General features: G+C 38.2%; 1 protein-coding gene across 13 annotated transcripts in view; it reads right to left on the minus strand.

Moving 5' to 3' along the window:
- DOCK10 (dedicator of cytokinesis 10) overlaps nucleotides 1-23,709 on the minus strand; it is a 260,328-nt gene that overhangs the window by 102,125 nt on the left and 134,494 nt on the right. For all 13 annotated transcript variants that reach the window (XM_038573971.1, XM_038573966.1, XM_038573967.1 and 10 more), the window contains exons 4-7: nucleotides 14,756-14,838; nucleotides 6,788-6,860; nucleotides 6,388-6,510; nucleotides 6,003-6,137 (exon numbers count right to left, since the gene is read on the minus strand). In XM_038573971.1, coding sequence (XP_038429899.1) covers nucleotides 6,003-6,137; nucleotides 6,388-6,510; nucleotides 6,788-6,860; nucleotides 14,756-14,838 — 414 coding nt within the window. The remainder of the gene's footprint in view (nucleotides 1-6,002; nucleotides 6,138-6,387; nucleotides 6,511-6,787; nucleotides 6,861-14,755; nucleotides 14,839-23,709) is intronic.

The following is a 23,709-nucleotide window of genomic DNA, read 5'->3' on the forward strand; positions in this document are numbered from 1 at the left end:
TATTTTATTAAAAATATTTTGTAAAATATTGAGCAAAGTATAATAAGCCCTTGTTTCTCAAAAAGGGGCATTTATCAATGAAATAAATATTCCATTTGCAGCTTCTCAAAAACCAAATCATTTTTTCTATTTGGAGTGAAATAGAACTACTTGCCGTATACAGAAGCTTATGCTGGGGAAGACTACGATGCCCTAAGTGGTTTTCTGTCTCATCCTCTGTGATCTCTAAGATAATGGCATATAAAATAACAAAAAAAAGGACAAAAATAGAAAAATCCATGGGACATTTTAATAATCTTGAAATATGATCATTACGTCATTACAGTGATAACCAAGAAATGATCGTATTATTATTTTTTTGTTCCTCCAATTTTCCTGTTTCCCTGAAAACAGTGTCCTTTGTGGCAGATGCAATGACTTTGTCTACTCAAGCCTACCACAGTCCCTCTACATGGCTTCATAAACTACAGGAAACTGCGAATATGTCCTCATGCCATCTGATGTGTCTAATGAGTGGTAGCACACTGGTCTGTTTCTGCAGTATTCATCTGGAAAGGTTCTGGAAGAGATACTCCAACAGAGCCACCAAAACCAATGTAGAACCAAATGTCAAGGGAATGTACCCAAACAAAATACGTAGAATATGGTGTACATGACATATATGTACTATAATGTATAATAAAGCCACATGTGGTGATAACTATAATTTTATTTTTGCATATGTTATCAGAACCTATTGTTTGAGATGTGTCACTCATTTTATCTGCTTGTTCTACACTTGTTTTGTTCTTATTCTCTGCATTCTCCCACAGGCTAGGAGCTCTTTGAAGACAGGAGCTATATTTGGTCCATATTTGGCTTTCCCACAATGCCTTGAATAGCAAAATTTTCAATATATATTTGCTGAAATCGATCCTGCACCTAAAACTCAATGTTTAAAATGACACATGAGCATATCTTTGCAGTGTCCCTTCTGTCCCTGTGGCTTATGCAGGATAAATGTGTGTATATATGCAGGCATGCCCACACGATACATGATAACCGACTCATTTCCTTGGGCATCTATCTGTAATTTTGGACATTCTCCCACTTCAAACCTAATTTTGTCATTTATTAGCTCTGTGACTTGGGAAAACCACTCTATCTCCCTGAATTTTACTTTAATAAACTGGGACGATAACAATGCACGTTCCATCAAGTGTTGTCAAGTAATATATCAGATGAAGAAATGTACAAGTGTCATTCTGGTTTTTATTGTTTTCATTGGAAATGAGATTCTTTGAAGCTAGAGTTTGCTACTGGAAGTTTTCTAGGTCATGTTTAGTTTCTAGATTTGTTTTCCTTGGCAGGTACACTTTTTCCTCCCCTCCCAATTTGACTACCTTTCTGTTGGCAAGCACATTCAGTTCTACAGTCCAAGCTGCTTTCTGGTGTCTCACACCTGGCCCTACTTCCCTCATGTGGTGAGTTGCCGGAGCTGTAGGATGTATCTGAGTTTCTAGACATTTCTAGACTTCAGTTAAGCAAATGAGGCAATTGTATTTTTTTGAAAATTTTATTTGTTTGTATGAGAGAGAGAGAGAAAGTGTGTGCATGAGTTAGGGGAAGGACAAAGAGAGAAGGAGAGGAAGAGAATCTCAAGCAGACTCTGCACTGAGCGCAGAGCCCCACATAGGGCTTGATCTCATGATCCTGGGATTGTGAGTTGAGCTGAAACCAAGAATTGGACACTTAACTGACTGAGTCACCCAGACACCCCAACACCTTAGAACCCATCTCACAAGGTGGCAGTTTCTGCACATAGGAGCAAATAAGCAGTGCGTGGCCCCCCACTCCCATTTGATCCTGTATAAAGTGACAACGGTCGTCATTAACGTTGTGGTAGGATACCCAGCAGATGGCATTTGTGGACTATTCATCCTCTTCCATAGTGGCAGGACCTTGAGTGGATGGATGGATGGATGGATGGATGGGTCGGTGGATGAATGAATAGGAAGACTCTGAAGGAACAAGACCTGATAACACAGGCCCAGATATCCCTTTGTACCAGATCAAAACAGAAGCAGCAAAAACTGGAAGTTCTGCCCCAGACTGGTAGTTCATGGGATATAAAACAGATCTAATATTACTATTTGATGATATTACAAAGTGGGAAACTACTGTTATTATTTTTTTCATTTTTAACTAAGATCCAGAAAATTTCCAAACATAAACATCACCATGAAAACTCTGAGAAATCTGGGTAGGAGTTTTTCTCTGCTTGATGTCACTCTTGAAATATATTTCTAAGAATTCCAAGGATTATTTTTAGAAAAACACAATGATATAGATTGGGTCTGAATGAAAAAACTAAAATGGTGTGTTTGCTAAGACTCTTAGGAGTTTGGACTTCCGTAGAATGCCAGATGGTAGGTATCATTTTTGAGCTAAGGTTCTTTCTTCCTCTTTTCTGTTTTATTCAAGGGAAACTGATAATTATTCTTGACAAAATAGGCCTGACTCATTCTATTATTCATTTGTTCTGTGCTTTTGTGTGTACAAGTTTCATCTTCAGGGACATTTTGTACCTGAGAGCTTGTGAGAACAATGACTAAACTTGCAGTATCTCATTGAGAATCTTCTTTCCAGTTGTAAGGTCTCCTAAGTCAGAAAGAGCTACAAGCAAACATGTAATAACCAGGATCCAGATACAAAGTGATAAGTAACCCAGATGTCTGTGTTCCCAAAGTGACCTCAAGAAGCTGGAGGTCTTCCCACCATCAAGGATTACAAGTTCTTGATAAACAGGAATAGAAATGGGGGAGGGGGTATAGACCTGAATTCTTTAACAGATGTAATAAATGTTCCCAAATATTTGCATGGCTTTCACTGAAAAATGAAGTAGGATTATTCATCTGTGCTTTAATGTGGAAAATTTACCTTGGGGAGTCCTGCGAGCTGACCCAGAGCTGTTCATCACTGTTCTGTGCTCTTAGAACATTCAACAGACAGTGCCCTTTATAGCTTTTGTGACACTGTAATAGTTAGGAATGAGCCTGTATCTCTCTCTGGTTATGACTTCAGCAGGGAACTCCCAACGTCTCAGTACAGTTCCTACTATGTCATAGGGACTAAATAAGTTTGTCGAATGAATGAATGAATAAAAATAAATGAATAAATAAGCGTATTTAAGTAGAAATTTCAGGAAGGTGAATTGAGATTTTCTAGGAAGGCCTTTCCACAGTAGAATGTCCATCTATCAAAGTAGTGACCTTTGTACTTAATGGAAAGACTATCATCAGCTAGATCTGACCTTTACTGCTCACTTGCTTCTACTCACTGACGTTTGTCCTACATTTTTCCTTAAGCTTTTCTTTCCAGCTTATCTCTTAACTCAGGCAAAAGACCTGAAGGGCATACCATTCCGTGATGGAAACCAAAACTACTCCTCAAGCACTAATTGCTTGAACGAAGAGCTCCCATGGCCTAGGATGTCCAGACCAATTGGAGCTCAATTCCCAACACCCCCACCTGCCCCATGCAGATGGACCATGAAAGGACCCACAGAATAACTAACAATTACCTTTACCTCATTATAATATTAAAATCTCTGCCCAGAGGCACCTGGGTCATTCAGTTGGTTAAGCATCTGTCTGGGGCTCAGGTCATGATCCTGAGGTCTGGGATCAAGCTTCACATTGGGCTCTCTGCTCAGCTGGGAGCCTGCTTCTCCCTCTCCTCCTGCCCCTTCCCCCCACTAATGCTTTCTCTGTCTCTCTCAAATAAATAAAATCCTTAAAAAAAAAATCTCTGCCTAAATAGGAGCACAAGACTCATTTACATAACATACATTATATGTATAGGCATGTCTCCTTAAGACACATATATGACCTTATACCTGCCTCTAAACATACCGACAAGGCTTCCCTTTCTAAATATTTTAAGCAACCTTAAATAAAGGAAACCCACTCACTCTTGCTGGGGATTCCCAGCTTTGGAAATGATTCCCTGGGATCTCCGGATTTGCTGCAAATAAAGTTTCCTTCGCATGACAACTCACCTGGTAAAGTTTCTACCTGTGACTCTCCAAGGAGTGAAATCACATTTGTTCTATTATAAGACGAGGGGAAGGATGACCTAAGACATACTGTCTCCCAGATCCTTTTCACATGCTAGCATATTATTTTAGTTTTTACAGATGAAGAATCTGAGCTCACAGCTTGAGTAACATACTCAAAGCCTCCAATAGTCAGTGGTGAAACCGGGATTCGAATGCTGACCTGTGGGAGCCCCAAGCTGTGTCTTCTCCTAAAAGACACTCTCCAGATCCAATGTGTCACTTAAGCAGAGATTGAGGCAAAGTCTAAGACCAGATGGAGAAAAGGTTCCTGTAGTAAAGAGTCAGATTCGAGCGCTAAGGTGTGTGCTCAACACCGAGTTCTAGAATTCTTCGAAGTAACAATTTCATATTAATATGTATCTCTGCAAGCTTGATATGTAGCATGGGCTACAGTGATACTTCCTAAAAGATGATAATGCATTTGCTAGAGCAAGCTTTGAAGGAAAAAATGGAAAAGGCACTATTTAAATTTTTGTAGTTCAATGTCTATAAAATGTAATCATTGATCTTTAACCTGCCGCTAAAGTTCCACTTGATAGTTCTAAAGCCAGAGTTTCCTTTGGGATCAGCAATAGAAAACTATCTCCACCCTCCATTAAGACCCTTATTGCCCTTTCCATATGGAAAGCTGGAGTCTGCATTGAAACACAATTATCTTTCACTTCCAGCCCAGCGCTCAGCAACACTTAATTAATTCTTTCCTTTTAAAGTTCAGCATTATTACTTTCTGGAGGAATTCCAGATTTTAACAGATAAACCATCCAGAAAAAGGCTAGGCCTAAGTGACTGGAGAGAACTCCATTTTGCATCTGCATATCCAAGTGCCCCTGGTATTAATCCAAGATGTAATCTGTCTATGGAGCAAGCTCTGTGGATGCCTGTGGCTCGGTGGGAAGGGATCTGCTCTCAGTGACCTGTGACCAGAAACACAGTCCTTGAGCTCAATGAGCCAGCGTCTTTCTGTGAAATTCAAGATGAAATTGCTATAACATTCAGTTGCTTCAGGTTTTATGTAAGAAGGAGTGAGGATACTTATTTCAGCCGAGCGGAAAGAATAAATGAAAGCAAGATGTCCAAAGAAGTCTATGAAATTATTTTGCTTCCCTTTGCCACAGTGGTCCATGTCACAGAGAATAGCTTAAACAATAGACTGAAGATCAAGACCTTGCAGAACAGCATTGTCTGTGAAAAGCACTGAGTTTGTTCCTGAAATTAAGTTTTTGGGAATCGATATAATCCTTGTCTTTGAAGGAAATCTCTTTAAAAGGAAGATTCTGTCTATGTACGCTGCAGATTTCCTCTCTATTACCCGACAATAAAGATAGTATTTATGAAGTATAGTGAACTATATGGTTTATATATTATCTTACTGAATTCTTTAGCTCAGTGGCTCTCTACACTGTCACCACACAAGCAGTCATTTCCCCCTTCGCCTCAAATTCACCCAACTTGCGTGTTTTGCCTCAGGACCTTTGCACTTGCTGTCCTGCTCATTCTTTAGTTTTAGGTCAAATAATTTCTCTTTGAAAATGTTCTTCTCACTTCTAGAACATTAACATTGCTTTCCGACCTTACCATTTGTCTCTCTCCCTTCCATAGCCCTGTTTCTTTTCTTTTTTTAAATTTTCTTTATTCCAGATTTTACCAGCTGATTCCATTCCGTTGATTTCTTTCTTTGCTTATTTTCTGTTTTTCTTTCTTTATTGGAAGTGAGTTTTGTGAAAGCAAAAATCGAGGCTGCTTTGTTTTCCACTGAATCCCTAGTCTAGAATGGTTCTTGGGTCATATCAGATACTCCATAAACACGGAATGAGTGACTGATGATTGGATGAACACACTCACTGATTAAAAAACCCAAGAAGTGGGGGAGAAGACTCAAGGAAAAAGAGGGATTTCTACTCACCTGTACCACACCTGTACAGGAATCCAAAAAGATGCAGCCTTTGGGTTCTTTGGATATTTTTTCATCTTTGTAAAAATTCATGATGTAGGAGTTATCTGGCAACTGAGTCAGCTGGAAGTAGCGCTTTTTGAAGGACTGAATAAAGGAAAAGATATACAGAGGTCGTTCACATTGCGGTGTGCTCTCACAGAAATTAGAATTTTTCTAATTCCTTCCAGAACACTCCATTCCCAGGGCACTGTTCTAGAGAAGAGCATCCTCCCTTCTCATAAACTATGACATGAAACATCAACTCAATGCAAATGACTCTCCTCTGTGCTCTGACCGAAGGAGGGGGTGTCAAGAAAGCTGGCAGAAACAAAGATGAGTCTCGATGTCTCCTTACCCGAACAGTAACGGTATTGTTCACGGTGCTGTTAAAATTCCCCTTGTAGAGCCAGCCAGACTTGAAAACTCCAGTTCCTCCCGCTCCCCCACCGCCCTTGGAGGACGAGTGGGAGGTGGTATCCTGTAGAAAAGGCATCACTGGCATGACAGCAATCTTTTGTGCATCCCAGATCTTAGACACAGCACTTGAAAATGAACCTCCTCTTTCTCTCATTGACTCATCTTAAACCATCATGTTCAATTTCAAAACAAACTGTGGCTCATTGTAGCTAAAAGCCCTAACACAAGTAGCTACTGCGGCTTTTACGTAAAACTGGTCAGAATGTGAACTGCTCTAGTGAAAGGAACTAATTCTCCTCCTCCCGTTTTCAACATTTCGTTTTCAACAATTTACTTACTTCATCCTTATCAGCGTCTTCATGGTCAACCTCAAAGGAATGTGAGGGAAGTTTCTCTGGTTTGTATTCTGCTCTGGTGTTAAGAACAAACAAACAACAAACAAACAAAAAAATAATTTCTGATTTGTCCTTTGAGACATGGCTTTCGTTTTCCACAGTTCCCTAGGTAACAACTCTTGTCTTTTTAAATAAAAATGATGTAATCTTGTGAGGGGCCTACTTCCTTTGGACGTGCTAACTTTCCCCTACACTGTTACATCTTATCGCTGGCAAATGAATCTCTATTTTAAACCATGGAGCTGCTCACTATACAGATTTACACATGCCTTCTTGAAGGACACGAGGGCAAGCACAATCTTTTTAAAGGTTTGGTGGCTTTTATTTTCCTTCGTCCACATTCTGCAGTGGAATATGAAGTAGTGATGTTTTCATTTCCGATTTGCCTTTGTCTCACATGCCTTTAAGGGTACCAGATGGCCATTGAAAAACCATGTTCCTAGAACCCGTCTGTGCTCTGGCCACTAGGTTGCGCTGCTCTCCTAACTGTGGCCTCCCCCAAAGTCCACCCCAACCTGATTTCCTGGCATTGTGCTCCCTTGGTGCATTGCTATGGTAGCACTGGAAAGCTGAGCACCCACAGGAGCAAGAGTGTGCACCTGATACTTTAAATGGTAAAACAGGACAAAACAAACGTCCTTGTCTTGATTTTATTTCATAACTCGCGGCTGAAGGAAGGTGATCAACAGCATCCAAGGTTTAGGCAGTCCTTGACACCTAGCAAGGAAATCCTACATGTAGAATTTGCATGGAATATTTATATTTTCTTTAAGGTGATCTGTATTGTGTAGAAGCAACCTCAGAATCTGAATTTTGAGAAGAAAAAGCCCAAGGGCACTCATTTAGTTACTCCTATCCCAAATCTTTTCCTATGTTGATGGTATTCCAGATAGGAAAGGGCATGACCAAGGACTCTTTATACTTAAACATGCATAAAATTACCAGACTGCGTTCACATAGGGGTTCAATGCATTCAAATGGGTTCAAATATTTCTTTACTTTCCCTCTGAAAGGCCTGGTAATGCCCATTTCCGGTTCACAGCAGGGCAAGTTGGAGCAAAGAAAGAACACTGACCTCACCATTAAAATGGAAAAGCCTGGGATCAGAGTCACATTCTCTCTACGTGATAAGAGTATTTTTTTTTCAACTGTGATAAAATATACATAACAGGAAAATAATGATATTAACCATGTTTAAGTATCCAGTTCAGTGGCATTAGGTACATTCACATTATTGTGCAACCATCACCGCAGTCTATTTCTAGACCTTTTTCATTCCCAAAATGACACTGTCCCCATTACACAATAGTTCTGCATCTCTCCTTTCCCCCGCCCCTGGTAACTACTGTTCTGCTTTCTGCCTCTATGTATTTGACTATTCTGGGTTACCTCATGCAAGTGGAATCATGCCGTATGTGTCATTTTCTGTCTGTCTTATTTCAGTTATTGTACAATGTCTTCAAGGTTCATTCATGTTGTGGCATGTATCAGGATTTCGTTCTTTTTTAAGGCTAAATAATATTCCATTGTAGTCTAAAAATTGTTCATGCCCTCAAAGTAGTTGCCACGAAGGGATCCCTAGACTCTACAAATTACAACTCTCTCCCTGTAGATGCCAGACATATGTCTGTTCTGATGCTTACCTGAATCTGCTGTTTGTGCATCTGTCTTACCCTTCACTAGATTACTTCTCTTTTTTTTATTTTAAAGGTTTTTTTTTTTTTTTTTTTTAATTTGTTTCAGAGAAGGGGGAAAAGGGGCAGAGGGAAAGATAGAGGGAATCTCAAGCAGTCCATGCTAAGTGTGGAGCTGGAAGCTGGGCAGTCAATCTCACAACGCTGAGATCAGGTCCTGAGCCAAGACCAAGAGCCTGATGCTCAACTGACTGTGCCTCTCAGTCTGGCCTGATGACATGTTTCTTAAAGGCAGGGCCTCCAATGGAGTCCCGTCTCCACCTCCCCCAGCTTTGTATTTTCCTACTGTTAGAGATGCTCTATATGCATTTGCTGATTGCAGCAATGATAGGCAAGGTGAACAAGGAGATCACAGAAGTGAAAGAATACAAAATGGTAGAATTTAAAGCTGTTTTTGGAAGGCATTTTGGTGATGCTAAAACACATTTTTTGACAATCAACATCCTAAGAGACACCTCCAGTATGTTAAACAGGTTTTTTACTTTTTTATTTTATTTTATTTTATTTTATTTTATTTTATTTTATTTTATTTTATTTATTACTTTATTTATTCATGATAGACACAAAGAAAGAGAGAGAGAGAGAGAGAGAGAGAGAGAGAGGCAGAGACACAGGCAGAGGGAGAAGCAGGCTCCATGCAGGGAGCCCGATGTGGGACTCGATCCCGGGACCCCAGGATCATGCCCTGGGCCAAAGGCAGGTGCCAAACCACTGGGCCACCCCTAAACAGTTTTTTTAAAATGACCTTATTACTATTGTGAATTTGTTTTATAAATTCAAATTCAGGTAAGTTACTTGCCACTGAAATCAATAACTAAGAAAAATAAAGCTATTCTGGGGTACACAGTAGTTGATATTGGATGATATCTGGGGTCTCACTTCAGCCCTGTTCCCTATGAATCCATTTTGTTTTGGTTGTGTGGTCTTGATATGAAATCCAAAAAAAAAAAAAAAAAAAAAAAGAAATCCAAAGACCCACAGGTAAGTAGTTGTAAATGGTAATGGGCTTATTTAAAAGCCAGAGGCTTGAAAAAAGGGTGGTAGGAAATGTGTTATTTTAAGATTGTCTCCTCCATAGGTTCTTGCACATGGTAAGCATGGAATAAACATTTGTGCATTGATGTATATGAATTTGCTCGAATGGGTACGCATTATTCCAAATTCCAGAAACATATTCATAAATACATAATACAACCTTCTTCATCCATGACTTATCTGCAAGTTCAAAGAAGTTCAAAAATCTCTATGAAGATAGCAGAACGTTTGTAGTGAAGTCTAAATATGTACTAAGAAGCACACTGCTTTTTATTAAATTATGTATGTGTGTAACCAGACATTTGTACACAAACCCTAGAACTCCAGTCTAGTCTAGTCTCGCTGTTGTATTGAGAAGAAAATGAAATCTGTAACAGCTACTCACATAAACACACAGTGCAAGAGGTGCGATGAGAAGTCCTATTTCCAAAATGCTACTTCTTGTATGTAGGATAAGCTAATCCAAACCATCTTTAATAAGTGTGTTAAGTAAGATTGAAGCCATTGTTCTCTTCCAAAGGATCCTGGGGTACCTGTACCCTTTTCTTCTTCTTACACAGCCTTATAGATACTTAAGCATATCTGTGCCCATTGCCCTTAATGTTAACTTGCTCTGCCTCTTTGGGTTAGGGTCATGTTTATGCAAAAGCTGAGCCAGTAGCAGATGACAGTGCTATTTTAGAACTGCTGGGAAATTTTTCCTGTCCTACCCAAAATACCCCTTTTCTCTTTAACAAACATCTTGACATTCCTGAAGTTGGAGTAGACCTTTTCACCTTTCCATTTGATTGGCAAAAGCCCCTAAACACAACCCTCTGTTCTCTTCCTCATTCCATAAAATGCAACACATTGCCTGAGATTCAGAGGCAGATTCCTACGGCTGATTTCAGAGCAATGACTCCAAGTATTTTGTCTGCAGAGAAGGGAACATGAGTGTTCCAAAATTCTTAAAACGATGGCAAGGCAGTAAAGGGAGTATTAATAAAACATCCCAAGTGAAAGATAGAGGAATGTGTACGGAAAAACTGAGGGAGAGGCAGCAGAGACAAACTTGAAGATGTCTTTGGGAACATCTGGTTCAGGGGTGTTCCTATGCTATATACTAATTATTTCCTGTTAGTGCCTTTCACCTTGACACTATTCTATCCCTTTCTGAACTTCTTATTCTATTCTCTTCTGCCAACGGGACCTACTCTTTCTTACAAAACACCAATCTGGCAGGCATCTGTTCTTGGAAACTATGGATCACAATTGTGGCCATGCTCCTCAGTGATTGATAGATCTATTTATTTATCTAAATATCTCACCTTTTCTTTATCCATTCATCCATCGATGGACATTTAGATTATTTCCATGTCTTGGCTATTGTAAATAATGCTACAGTGAACACAGGGGTGCACATATCTTTTCGAATTTGCATTTTATTTTCTTTGGATAAATACCCAGAAGTGGAGTTGCTAGGCCATACGGTAGTTCTATTTTTTAATTTTTGAGGGTGCAATTTTAGTGGCCGCACCAGTTTGTACTCCCACCAATAGTTCATGAGGGCTCCCCTCTTGACATGTCCTCATTACAACTTATTTTTGTCTTTTTGATACTAGCCTCTGTAATAGGTGTGAGGTGATATCTCACTGCTGCTTTGATCTGTGTTTTCCTGATGAATATTTGTATTTCCCAATGATAAGTACTTTTCATGTACTCGTTGGCCACTGCCTGTCTTCCTTGGAAAAATGTCTATTCAGATCCTCTGTTCGTTTTTAAATTGGATTGTTTTATTTATTTTTTTGCTATTGAGTTGTATGCCTTGGTTCTATATTACCTTGTTTGGATATTAACCTCTTATCAGATATATGATTTGCAGATATTTTCTCCATTCACTGGGTTACCTTTTCATTACATTGATGGATTTCCTTTGCCATGCAGAAGCTTTTGAGTTAGATGTAGTTCCACATGTTTATTTTTGTTTGAATGCAGTTGGATCCAAAAAAAATCATTGCCAAGACAGTTGTCAAGGAGCTTCTCTCCTATGTTTCCTTCCAGGAGTTTTATGGTTTCAGGTATAACAGTCAAGTCTTTAATCCATTTTGAGTTAACTTTTGTGGATAGTGTATGATAGGGTCAGGTTCCAAGCTTTTGTACATGTCTGTCCAGTTTTCTCAACACCATTTATTGAAGAGACTGTCCTTTTCCTGCAGTATATTCTTGGCTCCTCTGACATCGTAACTTTTTATCATTCTTGTCTCCTGGGAATCCCAAGTTCAGTGCTGATTTTTATTGTGAAGGCTTACATTTTGCACTCTAGCCTGAAATAATGTTTCTCTCCAGTATCTTTCTATGAACAGACACTTTAAAAAAAGTGAGGTTCTTAAGAGTTAATAATAACACAATTTCAAATTTAAGAATAAGAATTAGGGAGATAAACACGCACTCCTCTTTTCAGTCTACCATAATTGCACATTTTTATTTTGGAGCCTCAGCAACCCTTAAAAAGAAATGATCAGTTTAAATTGGTAGCAGACATAGGAGAATTCTTCTAATCCAGGAGGCATGAACATGATTTACTTCTAATAGCCTCTGAAGGCCAAGGAAATTATCTGTTTCCGCTACTGACCTAAATATGTGTAGTCTTTAATGGGGAGTGCTTAGCTTTGTAACATCATTTCAAAAATAATTTTTCTCTTCAGTGTTAACAGTCTTCATTAGTTCAGGGGATGTGTGAGAATTATATTCTAGAACTTTTGATTTTCACTCTGAATATACATAGTTCATTAAAATCTCCTACTTTGTGGCAGGGTTACTCTTCCCCTTCTTGGTATCAACTTCCCTTAGTTAATTAAGGGAAATTCTCAACAATATTTTGGTTACCTTAATCTTGCTTCTCGTGCATTTTTTCTCATGCTCCATGAGAATTCTAATTCAAGGCTAACATCCAGGCCCTGTTCTCACTGTTTCCATACCATGAAGGTGAAACCTTTCATTTATTTATTTTGCTTGGTGGCATCATGGACATAAAGAAAGGTGTGTGGGGAGAAAGCCACTAAGGATTTCAACAGACCTGATGTCAGCAGGAAAGCACATACTTGGAAGGGCAGTTAAATGTCTCTTTCTACAGTATCTCACTTCCCATGAGGTCTTCCAACCACTGGGACACAGCTTCCACACCGTAACCGCTTCTCAGAACAGTTTTTTTTAGAAAGAGGAAGTCTCAACGTTAAAAAATGCTTTGTTTTTCAGTTGTGCCTACAAACAGTGTGACTACTGCACGGACATCCCAAATATAGCAATTACTCATGAAAGCCCAGCATGCAGTGGGACCTTGCCAACACGAAGTTACAGGAGGCTATCTATCAGGAGTGACCTGGATTTAAAAGGATGTTCAGCGATTTGGTAAAAGTTAATGTTCACTGGTTTGCAAAAAAAGTTTGCTGTTTTGGGGGAATGTTGTTTTGCTCTTTACTTTGTAATGCAACTGAAAAATAAATGGCCTCTTTTCCCTCCACCCCTCCTTCTTCCTCCTCCTCCTCCTTCTTCCTCCTCCTCCTCCTCCTCCCCTCCTCCTCCTCGTCCTCTCCTCCTCCTCCTCCTCTTCCTTCTTCTTCTTCTTCTTCTTCTTCTTCTTCTTCTTCTTCTTCTTCTTCTTCTTCTTCTTCTTCTTCTTCTTCTTCTTCTTCTTCTTCTTCTTCTTCTTCTTCTTCTTCTTCTTCTTCTTCTTCTTCTCCTTCTTCTCCTTCTTCTTCTTTACTCACTGCTACAATCCCATTCTCCTTAGAGTAGTTCAAGTGATCTTTTAAAGAAGGAAACGGGATCACATCACACTGTAGGTTAAAATTTCCTCAGTCTTCTCTGGTGGTGAGAATGAATCCAAGCTCTTTTCTGGGGCCCACCAGGCCCCTTGTCTCCTTCTCTGATTTCAGCTTACAGCTCTTCTAACCCTCAATTCCAGCTTCATTCTGCTCAAGAGACCACGCTGGTTCCCAAGTCAGGGCATCTGCTCTTGCTCCTTCCCCTGGGAAATCCTTTCTGAAGATCACGGTGCTGGTAGCTACTGTTCCTGCAGATCGAGCTCAGATGGCACCTTCTCTGAGCTATTCCATAGCTCCTTCCAATTCTGCTTTAGAGAGCTGAGAGCAGCCCTTTCAAGTATCTGAGTCTGGAACAGTTGTTTCTGGGGGCTCAGGATATCTGGGCCAATCGTGCCCCAATCTAAACCACATATCCACTAAAAAGTTAGATGTGATGTGTATCTTCTCAACATCATTGCTTGAGGAAAGTGTTACTGACAACTTCACTTTTGATTGTCATAAATATTTTTTCTGGGTTATTTGCATCATTTTAGTTGGATGACCCAATGCATTAGGAGATTCCAATTCATTGCAGTTCTTTGAATTTGAGCCACTCCAATCCCACCCAAAAGTGATGTATTTCAAAATTTGTATTCATTTAGTTTACTTATCCACTAAGTAATTATTGCACACTGACCATGGGCCAGGCATTCTCCTAGCCTGCAGGGGATTCTGCAAGAATAAGTCCCTGTCCTTTGGGGATTTTGCTTTACTGGGAGACACAGACACTTGAATAAATGACTACTGTAGTTCCAGTAGTAGGCCAGGGGAGCTTGTCTGTGAAGGTGACATTTGAATGGGCGCAGAATAAAGACATCCTCTCCTAAACTCTTTATTTCCCCACAGTCCACACACACACAAAAAATAGCTGTTTATTTTTCCCTTTTTGCTGTTCTTAAACATATATCACTTCTGTAGAAGTTGTTTATTTTCATGACTTTTGATATCACGGTGTGAAAAAACATGAAACCAGTGGCAAATCTGAATGCTAAATACAGAATATAGTCAGAAAAATGTTTTGGTCCAAACTGTTCTTTTTCTAGCCCTGTTATATCTGATATTGAAATAACAACTCACAAAAGGATGATATAATGATACTTTAAGACTTTGTTCAAAAATTAAATAAGAATAATTTACACTTCACAATCGATTCTGTGCGTATACAAGAAAATGTACGTTGTTGAACAAAATGTTCTATCGTGACTCTTATTTTTAAATTTTGTAAAATATACCATGACAGTAGATTAACATACATGTATTTGTAAACAACGGTAGAACTTAAACAGAGAACATATTTTATACATGGAAAAACCCAGGGGGTACTCTTGATAGGTTCTTACCGGGGTAACTGTCGGATGTCTCCAGAATATTGTTCATATTTGTAGTTTACCACATGCCATTGGGAACTATAAAATTTACAAGCCTGGAATTAAAAAAAATGATGATTAAAAATTATCATTAAAAAAATCAGCTGTCCTGGCAAAAAGCTAATACAGTTATCATCTCTGGGGTAGTGTTAAGGTGGCTATGTTAGCAATTTTAATGTAGGTTAGGGGCTTGCTCCTTATAATCATTTTACATTTTCTAATGAAATGGAAATCTAACCTTTCCCAGACTCTTGGAGGAGGAACTATTTAACATACTTATTCTATTTTACACCATCGAAGAAAGCCTAACTTAATCACCCAATGAATCATACCAGATACGTTGCTAACCTCAAGTACTGTCATTTTTCTGCTTTCCTTAGCAACCTTCCATTATTTAACAGTTCTTAGTGGTAGAAGATATTATTATTTCTATGTAATCTTTTCATTGTAATTTTAGCCAATTTCTGCTCATTCTTGTGTCAGTAACTTATCTTTTTTTCCTCCCTATGTCAGCTGTGTTGATTTGAAATCAGATTTTTCAGTTTTACCTCAATGCCTTCTCAAGGCCAGCCTTATCCATGATTACTCATTGATTTTTATAAATATATATGAATAAAAGATAACCAAAAACTTGGTATGTAGAGACTGATTTTTCAGTATTTATTGATGGCAAATATTTCCCAAACAGCTATCATGCACCTAGCAATCAATGTACTGATGGAGTGGTAATGGGAGTTTCACTCATGACCCTGCGATCATGACCTGAGCCTAAATCAAGAGTTGGATCCTTAATCCACTGAGCCACCCAGGTACCCCTCACTAGGTGGCTTTTAAAGATTCCTTTTCATTCTAAAATTACATGAACCTGGGGATTGAGCAGCTGACATGAAGATTATAAGGAAGTCTTGTCTTCTCTAGTGGAGATAATGAGGAGCAATAAGCTTACTGCAAAGAGAGAAATAAAGAACTGTGGTTGTTGGGAATCAGGGAGGGGACAGGCAAGGATATCTGCATGTGAAGCATCACTGGGGGTGTGCAAATGCCACAAGCAAGAAAAGCACTAGCCCTGTTTTGCAGAAACATGAAGTGTAGGAGGGAACCACCCCGAGGTTGCTGCAGAAAGGTTGATGGAGAGCAGTGGGTGTGGGCACGGGGCTTAAGATGCAGGGAAATGTAGGGTGAGGAGAGAGTAGTCGAGTGTCCTCAGCCGCTCTGGACTTCTCTGGCCTTGAACTTGCTCCACACCCTGACTTTATTTGTTCAGGTGAGCACCCACGCACAAACTGGAGACAGAAGCTAAACAAGGCGTGAGCCTGGGACCAAGACAAGAGTAGGAGGATGTTGGCAGAGAGGAGTGGTGAAAAACAGCTACAGGACCCACAGACGTGGATACCAGCAAAGGGAATTTGGTAGATCAGGATGGACTACGGATGGAGAAGGGGAACGGGAACAAAACTGAATCTTTGGCTAAAGTGAAACTACTTAACTTGTGATTCCTGAGCCAATTCTTCAAATCACATGTTTCTGGAAGTAAGAGGAAAACTAAGCCCTGATATGCTCCTTGGCTAAAAAGTTCTATCTTCATTTTAGATAAAGATGCCAAGGATTCAGACAAGGAGTATGGGCCATGGCATCCCAAGGTCACAAGGACAGAATGTTCACGATCACAGTTCTTTCTCTTCTCACTGCCCTTTCTCTATACCTGGCAATAGCTCTCAAATGCAATGAGATATATTTAAAAATGAAAAACAAAACCAAAAAAATCTACTTTCTTTTTGTATTTCCCTTTTCCCTCTCTTTTTTTTTTCCAACACACAGTTTTATGTGGTCTCCCCTTCCAAGTGTTTATTTGAACTTGAATGTCGGTTTTATTCACTTAATGGCATATTCTAGATTTTTTACATTTGTTTTCTAAATTTCATGACCACTTAAAACAAGTAGAATAAAATATCATACCCTAATTTACTAATCTAGTCTCCTAGTTTTGGAGATCATTCCTTTCTTCCACAAACATCACTAAACTCTTACTGGGTTGTTCTAGGTGATGTGAAATAACATCAGTGAAAAAGGGACAAAAATGTATGCCTTTTTGAGATTTATGTCCTTGTGAAGAGCTGGTCGATAAACACAAAATAAGTAAATTGTGTGTATGTTGAAAAGTGGTACCTGTTAAGTGAAAAAAAAAAAAAAAACCAGGAGAAGGGCGAGGATAAGAGTTGCAGGAAGGAGACCAATTTAATAGAATGGTTAGGATGGGGCCCACAGAGATGCTAACATTTGAGAAAAGACTTCTAGAATAGGACAGGGTGGGTGGTTATTGTGGTTCTTCAGATTTTGTGCCATTGTAGAAAATATGAGTATTTTTTTTAAAGGAGGCTTTTATAAAAAAAAATGAGAATTTTTCCATGAGTATTCAGAGTATTTCTTCATGCATTTGGTGTTCCCATCCTCCCCCAAGTCTGACCCATTTGGGGTTATTTTCTTAGAATAGAGTGCTTAAAGTATTTTAAAGATTCTGGGCAAAAAACTGCCAAACCAATGTATATTTGTTATAAGAAAAAGGAAAACAGAAGGTATGGCACTGGACCAGGAGCTACACAGCTTTATTCTTATTCTGGAACTAACCCCTAATACTGACTTCCAACATGGCTTTTGGTCAAATTATTTATTAGGATCTCAGATTTAGCTAGTTAACAACCAGAATATTAGACTAGATTGAGAAGTCTCTGTCTCATTATCTCTAAATTCCCTAATCTGGAGGCTAATGGGACAAAGATGCACTGATTTACTTTATTTATCCTTTCTTGCCACCTACAGTATTGATGTTTAGCCATGATACACAGGTACACTTCACGTGTATTTCACATGATATTCACAATATGCCACAGGCTTAACTCCATCTGAGATATGTACATCCTGAATTCCACTGACCCAAAATGAATGTGGAACTTTCTTTCTTTTTTTTTTTTAATGTGGAACTTTCTTATATCACTACAGTCTAGCAAAGAAGTACTTCTTTTCTAGTTTGGAGTGGCATGTACTTGTCAGATACCACACCACTGGGTGCTGTACCAAGGGTTTTAATAAGAATTCTGTGAAATTTTATTTCTATTTTATAAATCATAGAGCACTGAGAGGCTCAGATCTTTGCCAAAGGTCCTACACATGATAGAAGTAGGACTTCAAATCGCATTTGTCTGACTCTAGAAGTCCATCAGCTAATTTATGAATTGTTTGATGATTTCAGACTTCTTTTTTTCTTTTAGGCATATTTGGACCATCATTCCAAATGTTTGCATGGCATTTCTGCTTCTGTCTTGGAGTCAGACAGACCTGGTTTTGAATTTTAGTGGTAACGGTGAGATTTCAATTAAGTAACTTAGTATCTCTAAATTTCTTTATCTGTCTAAATAACACCAACTTCATAAGAATCTAATAAGACACTCCCTATAAAGCAACTAACATAGGGTATGTACTTAATAAACACTTGCTTTAAAAATCAGTTTTCTCAGCATGTTTGACTCGATGTATAATCCACAGTCACAATAGTTGATAATAACAACTAGTTTTTCTTGACGCACGAAGTAGAGTTTTGGAGAGATATATATTAGCTCTGATTATCAAAGAGGTCTGCTTTAATCAAATTCCTTCTGAATTTATTTGCTATGTTTCATGTATGGTGGTGGGTAGATGAGGATTAGGGGTAGAACAGATGACCCTTAAAAATCCATCTAAATCTGTGATTTCTTGGATTCTGAGAAAGCCAGTGCATTTTACAAACACATAAATGTTTCTCCTACATAGCAATGGCATTTGGAAATGTTACGCATAGAAAATTATTCTCTCTTCTTTGTTCCTGCCCACACAGTCACTCTCATTAAGAGCTATTTTAATTATGACTACAACGCCTCTTTGTCCAAAAATGAAGCTGAAAGGGCCTGTTGCAAATTCAAAGTCACAGGCTACAACTCTGCTTGTTACGGTAAGGCAGTGGTTCCATTCCCCCTTTAACTATCTAGCCCACAACACAGCTTTCAAGATCCCAGCTCCTCACCCTTGGAGGCTGTCACCATCTACTTCAAAGGTGAAGACTATGAATATCCAGCAAAAGTTTGCTGAGCTGGTGAATTTTTTTCACACGGCAATGCCTCGATTCACATTTTATTAATTTATTGTTTGCTTGTTCAGCTTTTATGCTTCCTATCTCTGCTGTTATGCATTTTGACACAAAAAAGCTGAGCAAGGTCAACATGCTCAAAGGCTTTTATACCATTAGGATGATGCTTCCTAAATGGCAACCTGTTCATTAATTATTAGGGATTGTTATTTAAAATGCAGATTCTTGGGTCCCACACGAGAGCAGCTAAATCAGAAATCTCCACGGGGGCCCCCAAATCTATCATTCCACTTGAGGGGTAATGTGGTCCTTGTGCTGTTTTGCCTATGAACTGACAGCATCAGGGTCCCGACTTCATACAGTCAATTCTGGTAATTGAGGTCACCCTCCAGCTGAAAGAGCAGGGGCATATTGACTGTAGGATGGGGGTTTTATTTAGAGTAGGTATTCAATATTTATTTGAATGAGTGTATTTCCTATATCCTTTTTCTGTTAGACATAACATGACACTATGAAAGTTCTAAAAATCTACATACTGGGGCACCTGGGTGGCTTAGTGGTTGAGTGTGTGCCTTTGGCTCAGGTTGTGATCTTGGGATCCTGGGATCAAATGCCACATCAGGTTCCCTGCAGGGAGTGTGCTTCTCCCTTTGCCTGTCTCTGCCTCTCTCTGTGTCTCTCATGAATAAATAAATAAAATCTCTAAAAAAATATCTAAATACTTTAGAAAAGATTGGGCAATTGTAAAGGGCACCTTAAAATACTATAAGGAAAATATTTCATTTTTTTCCCTTTCCTCTTCTCTTTAGAGAATCATCAGAATCCATTCAAATCAGGTTACTTACCTCAAATAGCAATTTGGGTTTGGCAATGTAATTTGTCCATCTCTTAAAAGGGCTGATGATTAGATTCTGGCTACAGAGTAATAAGCAGGTAATAAATGGCTCTTCAGATGCAAAATTCTTTTTCTTTCTGGCTATAGAGGTTGATTTAATTACATCACTAGTTTCTTGCCAGAAAGATGTATGCAACCACAAAAGGTGTTCATTTTGACCCTTAGTCACCACTAGGATGAATTCTGTATTTGTAAAATGATGGTGGTAATTTCACATTCATGGCAGTCTTTATTAAGTTTAGAAGTAATTACGCGTATTATATAAATGTTGAAAATGTAGCATCATAAAATTAAGTGAATTTAGGCAAATTATGTATTGAAAGGGTAGCTGGGTAATTTATTGTCCACACCGAGACACTACAAAATGACAGAAGAGGCTATTGGCCAGGCCAACAGGTAGAACATGAGACTCTTCTTGCAACCAGGACATGTGGTCACTCAATATGTTGATATTTTAGAGAAAAAGAGAAAAGGCACTAAACCTATTTTTTCTTTAATGGGGTCACATCTATGTATTCCTTTAAAATAAAATAATTATTTTTCTGCGGTATAAATATAAGTTGAACAAAATGAGTTTTACCACTTATACTACAGACCTGGTAAAGAAGGAAAAATGTTTGGACAAAATAAACAAAGTAAATATAGATATGACTCAGTTTCAGAAATCATGGTACAAGCCAAATAATAATGGATTTGGGGTCTGAGTTTTTAAAATATCATTTGATATTAGACAGTTATTATGTATATAAATATGCATGTATGATATAAAAGAGAATGTCCTATCAAATGCCAGCCATAAATGAGAATCATTTTTCAACTACTTTGTTACTTTGAATTATAGAGCAGCCTAAATTGGTATTTAAATTGGAAACAAATCAAAATATTTGGGGTTTTTTTTTGTTTGTTTTTTTAAACTGTGTTGTATGAAGGCAGTTGAACAAACTGTAAAATTAGACTTTCATAAATCACACCTGTGCCTGACCCGGGAACATACATTCTAATTTCCCAGCTATATCTCACAAGTAATTTGTCAAGACATGAATAATGGATAGTACTAAAAACCTTGGTAATATTATGATCGAAATCATTCTTTTTAGGGAAGGCATAAAATCTGGGTTGTAATTCAATGTGATTGAAATTTGTAGGTTCAAACTTAAACTGGGTTCTTTTTTAACATTTTTATATGCGAGGGTTTCAGACTTGTACTTCTGTGTTTTTATCCACTTACCACCACACATGGTAGGATGATTTTTACTGTAGAGAAGAAGAGGCCACTTTAGAACTGGGATAGTTTTGCATATTTGGAAGCAAGACTGTTATTCTAGTGATTTTGGTGATGAGACAGTAAGACAATAAATTTCTTCAAGGTTGTTACTGCGAAACTCAAAACTATTTTGTTTTCACCAGGGTGTTCTATATACATTTTATCCTAATGCCACTTACAAAATAAACACATTTGACTTTATCTTAATCAACTTTTGTACATGTACTATCTTTAGTGTTATACATGTAGTGTAAAAAATAAAATGGGTGATCTATTTTGTTCTGGCCATGATAGAAACAAAATTATTATACATAAATAAGATCAGGTCCAATATAGGATGATAATAGAGTTTGATCTCATTTTTCCGTTGCTTGAAGTCACAAAATAAATGTATCTTAACTTATACATTCACTTTTAAAAAGTAACACACAAAATGAAAAGTCCTGTAACCTCCAACAAAACATTATCGGTGAATTAAGAGCCCCATTTTTCAAAACAGAAACAAAATTTTTTCTATTCACACTAATTTTATTAAGAAAGGATTATGGCTTTTCTTTTTAATCTGGAGGGAGTTTTTTAGTTACATTTTCCTCAATAATTTTCAGTAATTTAAACTGTGCATGTAGCCCTAATGTGTATCTAAGGAGTTGGTTCTATGGTGAGGAAAGCCATGCTTCTGTGTGAAGGTAATGAATGTATTAGAATCATTCTTTTGCTGCCCAATAAATGATTCAGAATCAGAAAATGTCATTCATCTTCACTTAATTTATATATGCAAAAAAAGCACCCCAAATCATTTATTAAAACACTTATTCTTATTTCTGGGTAAGTTTGAATGCACATTATTCTACATATGAGATTCAAACAATGTGTGTAAAGTACAAAGCCATTTTAACTACAAGAAAGGTTTCTTTATCAACGCACATAATATGCAGTTCAAAATTAAACATGAAACACTTAAAATTATTTTAACCATAAAGTGAAAAATGGAATTCCTTTTTGTGCAACAGGATACATTTCATTCTAGTTAGATATGTTTCTTTTGGTTAACAAAAGAGGGCAGCAAGAAATACATTTTAAATCATAGTCAATCCTCCTCTCCTCATAATTTTCTTTGCTGTTTGGGATCCAAATTGATTAATATCTCCTTTACTTCTCAACATGAGGCAGCTTCTATCTTGAATATTTATTTATTTATTTTTAAGATTTTATTTATTTATTCATGAGAGGCAGAGACAGAGGCAGAGACAGAGGCAGAGGGAGAAACAGGCTCCTCACAGGCAGCCCAATGTGGAACTCGATCTTGGAATCCTGGGATCACCCTGAGCCAAAGACAGATGCTCAACCGCTGAGTCACCCAGGTGTCCCAATCTCAAATATTTATAATTTTCTCTTGAATTAGTTGAATGCTATCTATCTGTGTCCAAATGGTGGAAGAGGAAAAAGAGGCAGAGGAAAAAAAAATCTTTTTTAATATTATACTCATTTGATCATATTATTCTTTATGTTTACAAAATTTTCCTTAACAAATTAAGCAATATTTTAGTATACACTGTAACAGCCTACTGAATTATTTTTAACTTTGGTATGCATGGAATATTTTCACTGAAGGGTTCCAATAATTTTTTAAAAAGATTTTATCTGTTTATTCATAGAGACACACACAGAAAGAGAGGCAGAGACACAGGCAGAGGGAAAAGTAGGCTCCATGCGGGGAGCCTGACGTGGGACTCGATCCCGGATCCCCAGGATCAGGCCTTGGACTGAAGACAGCGCTAAATCACTGAGCCACCGGGTTGTCCAGTTCCAATAATTTTATTGGATTTACTGTCAAAGTGCTTTGTAGATAAAGAGACCACAATACACTAACACGTTGTTTGATAAGATAACGCATCTTTTCAGGGTTTAACCCACTGTAATCAGGTTGTGTTCATACCCTTTGAAGATGTTCTATCACAGAATTGTCAATGAGAGCTACCCTACCACCCAGCTATTGTACTACTAGGTATTTACCCCAAAGATATGAATGCAGTTATCCGAAGGGGCACCTGCACCCCAATGCTTATAGCAGCAATGTCCACAATAGCTAAACTATGGAAAGAGCCCAGATATCCATTGACAGATGAATGGATAATGGAAGATGTGGTACACACACACACACACACACACACACACACGTACACATACAATGGAATACTACTCAGCCATTAAAAAGAGAGCTTGCCATTTGCAACAATGTGGTTGGAACTAGAGGGTATTATGCTAAGCAAAATAAGTCAGTCAGAGAAAGGCAATTAATCATATGATCTCACTCATATGTGGAATTTAAGAAGCAAAACAGAGGATCACAGGGGAAGGGTGGGAAAAATAAAATAAGACAAAATCAGAGAGGGAGATAAACCATGAGAGACTCTTAAGTCTAGGAAACAAACTGAGGGTTGCTGGAGGGTAAGTGGTGGGGTTAGGGATAACTGGGTAATGGACATTAAGGAGGGCACATGATGTGGTGAGCACTGGGTACTGTAGGCAACTGATGAATCACTGTCCTCTACCTCTGAAACTAATAATATACTATATGTTAATGAACTGAATTTCAATAAAATAATTTTTTTTTTTTTTAAAAAAAAGCACTGCCAATAGGGGATCCCTTG

The sequence above is a fragment of the Canis lupus genome, chromosome 25 (genome assembly GCF_011100685.1).
Source record: "Canis lupus familiaris isolate Mischka breed German Shepherd chromosome 25, alternate assembly UU_Cfam_GSD_1.0, whole genome shotgun sequence".
NCBI lineage: Eukaryota > Metazoa > Chordata > Mammalia > Carnivora > Canidae > Canis > Canis lupus.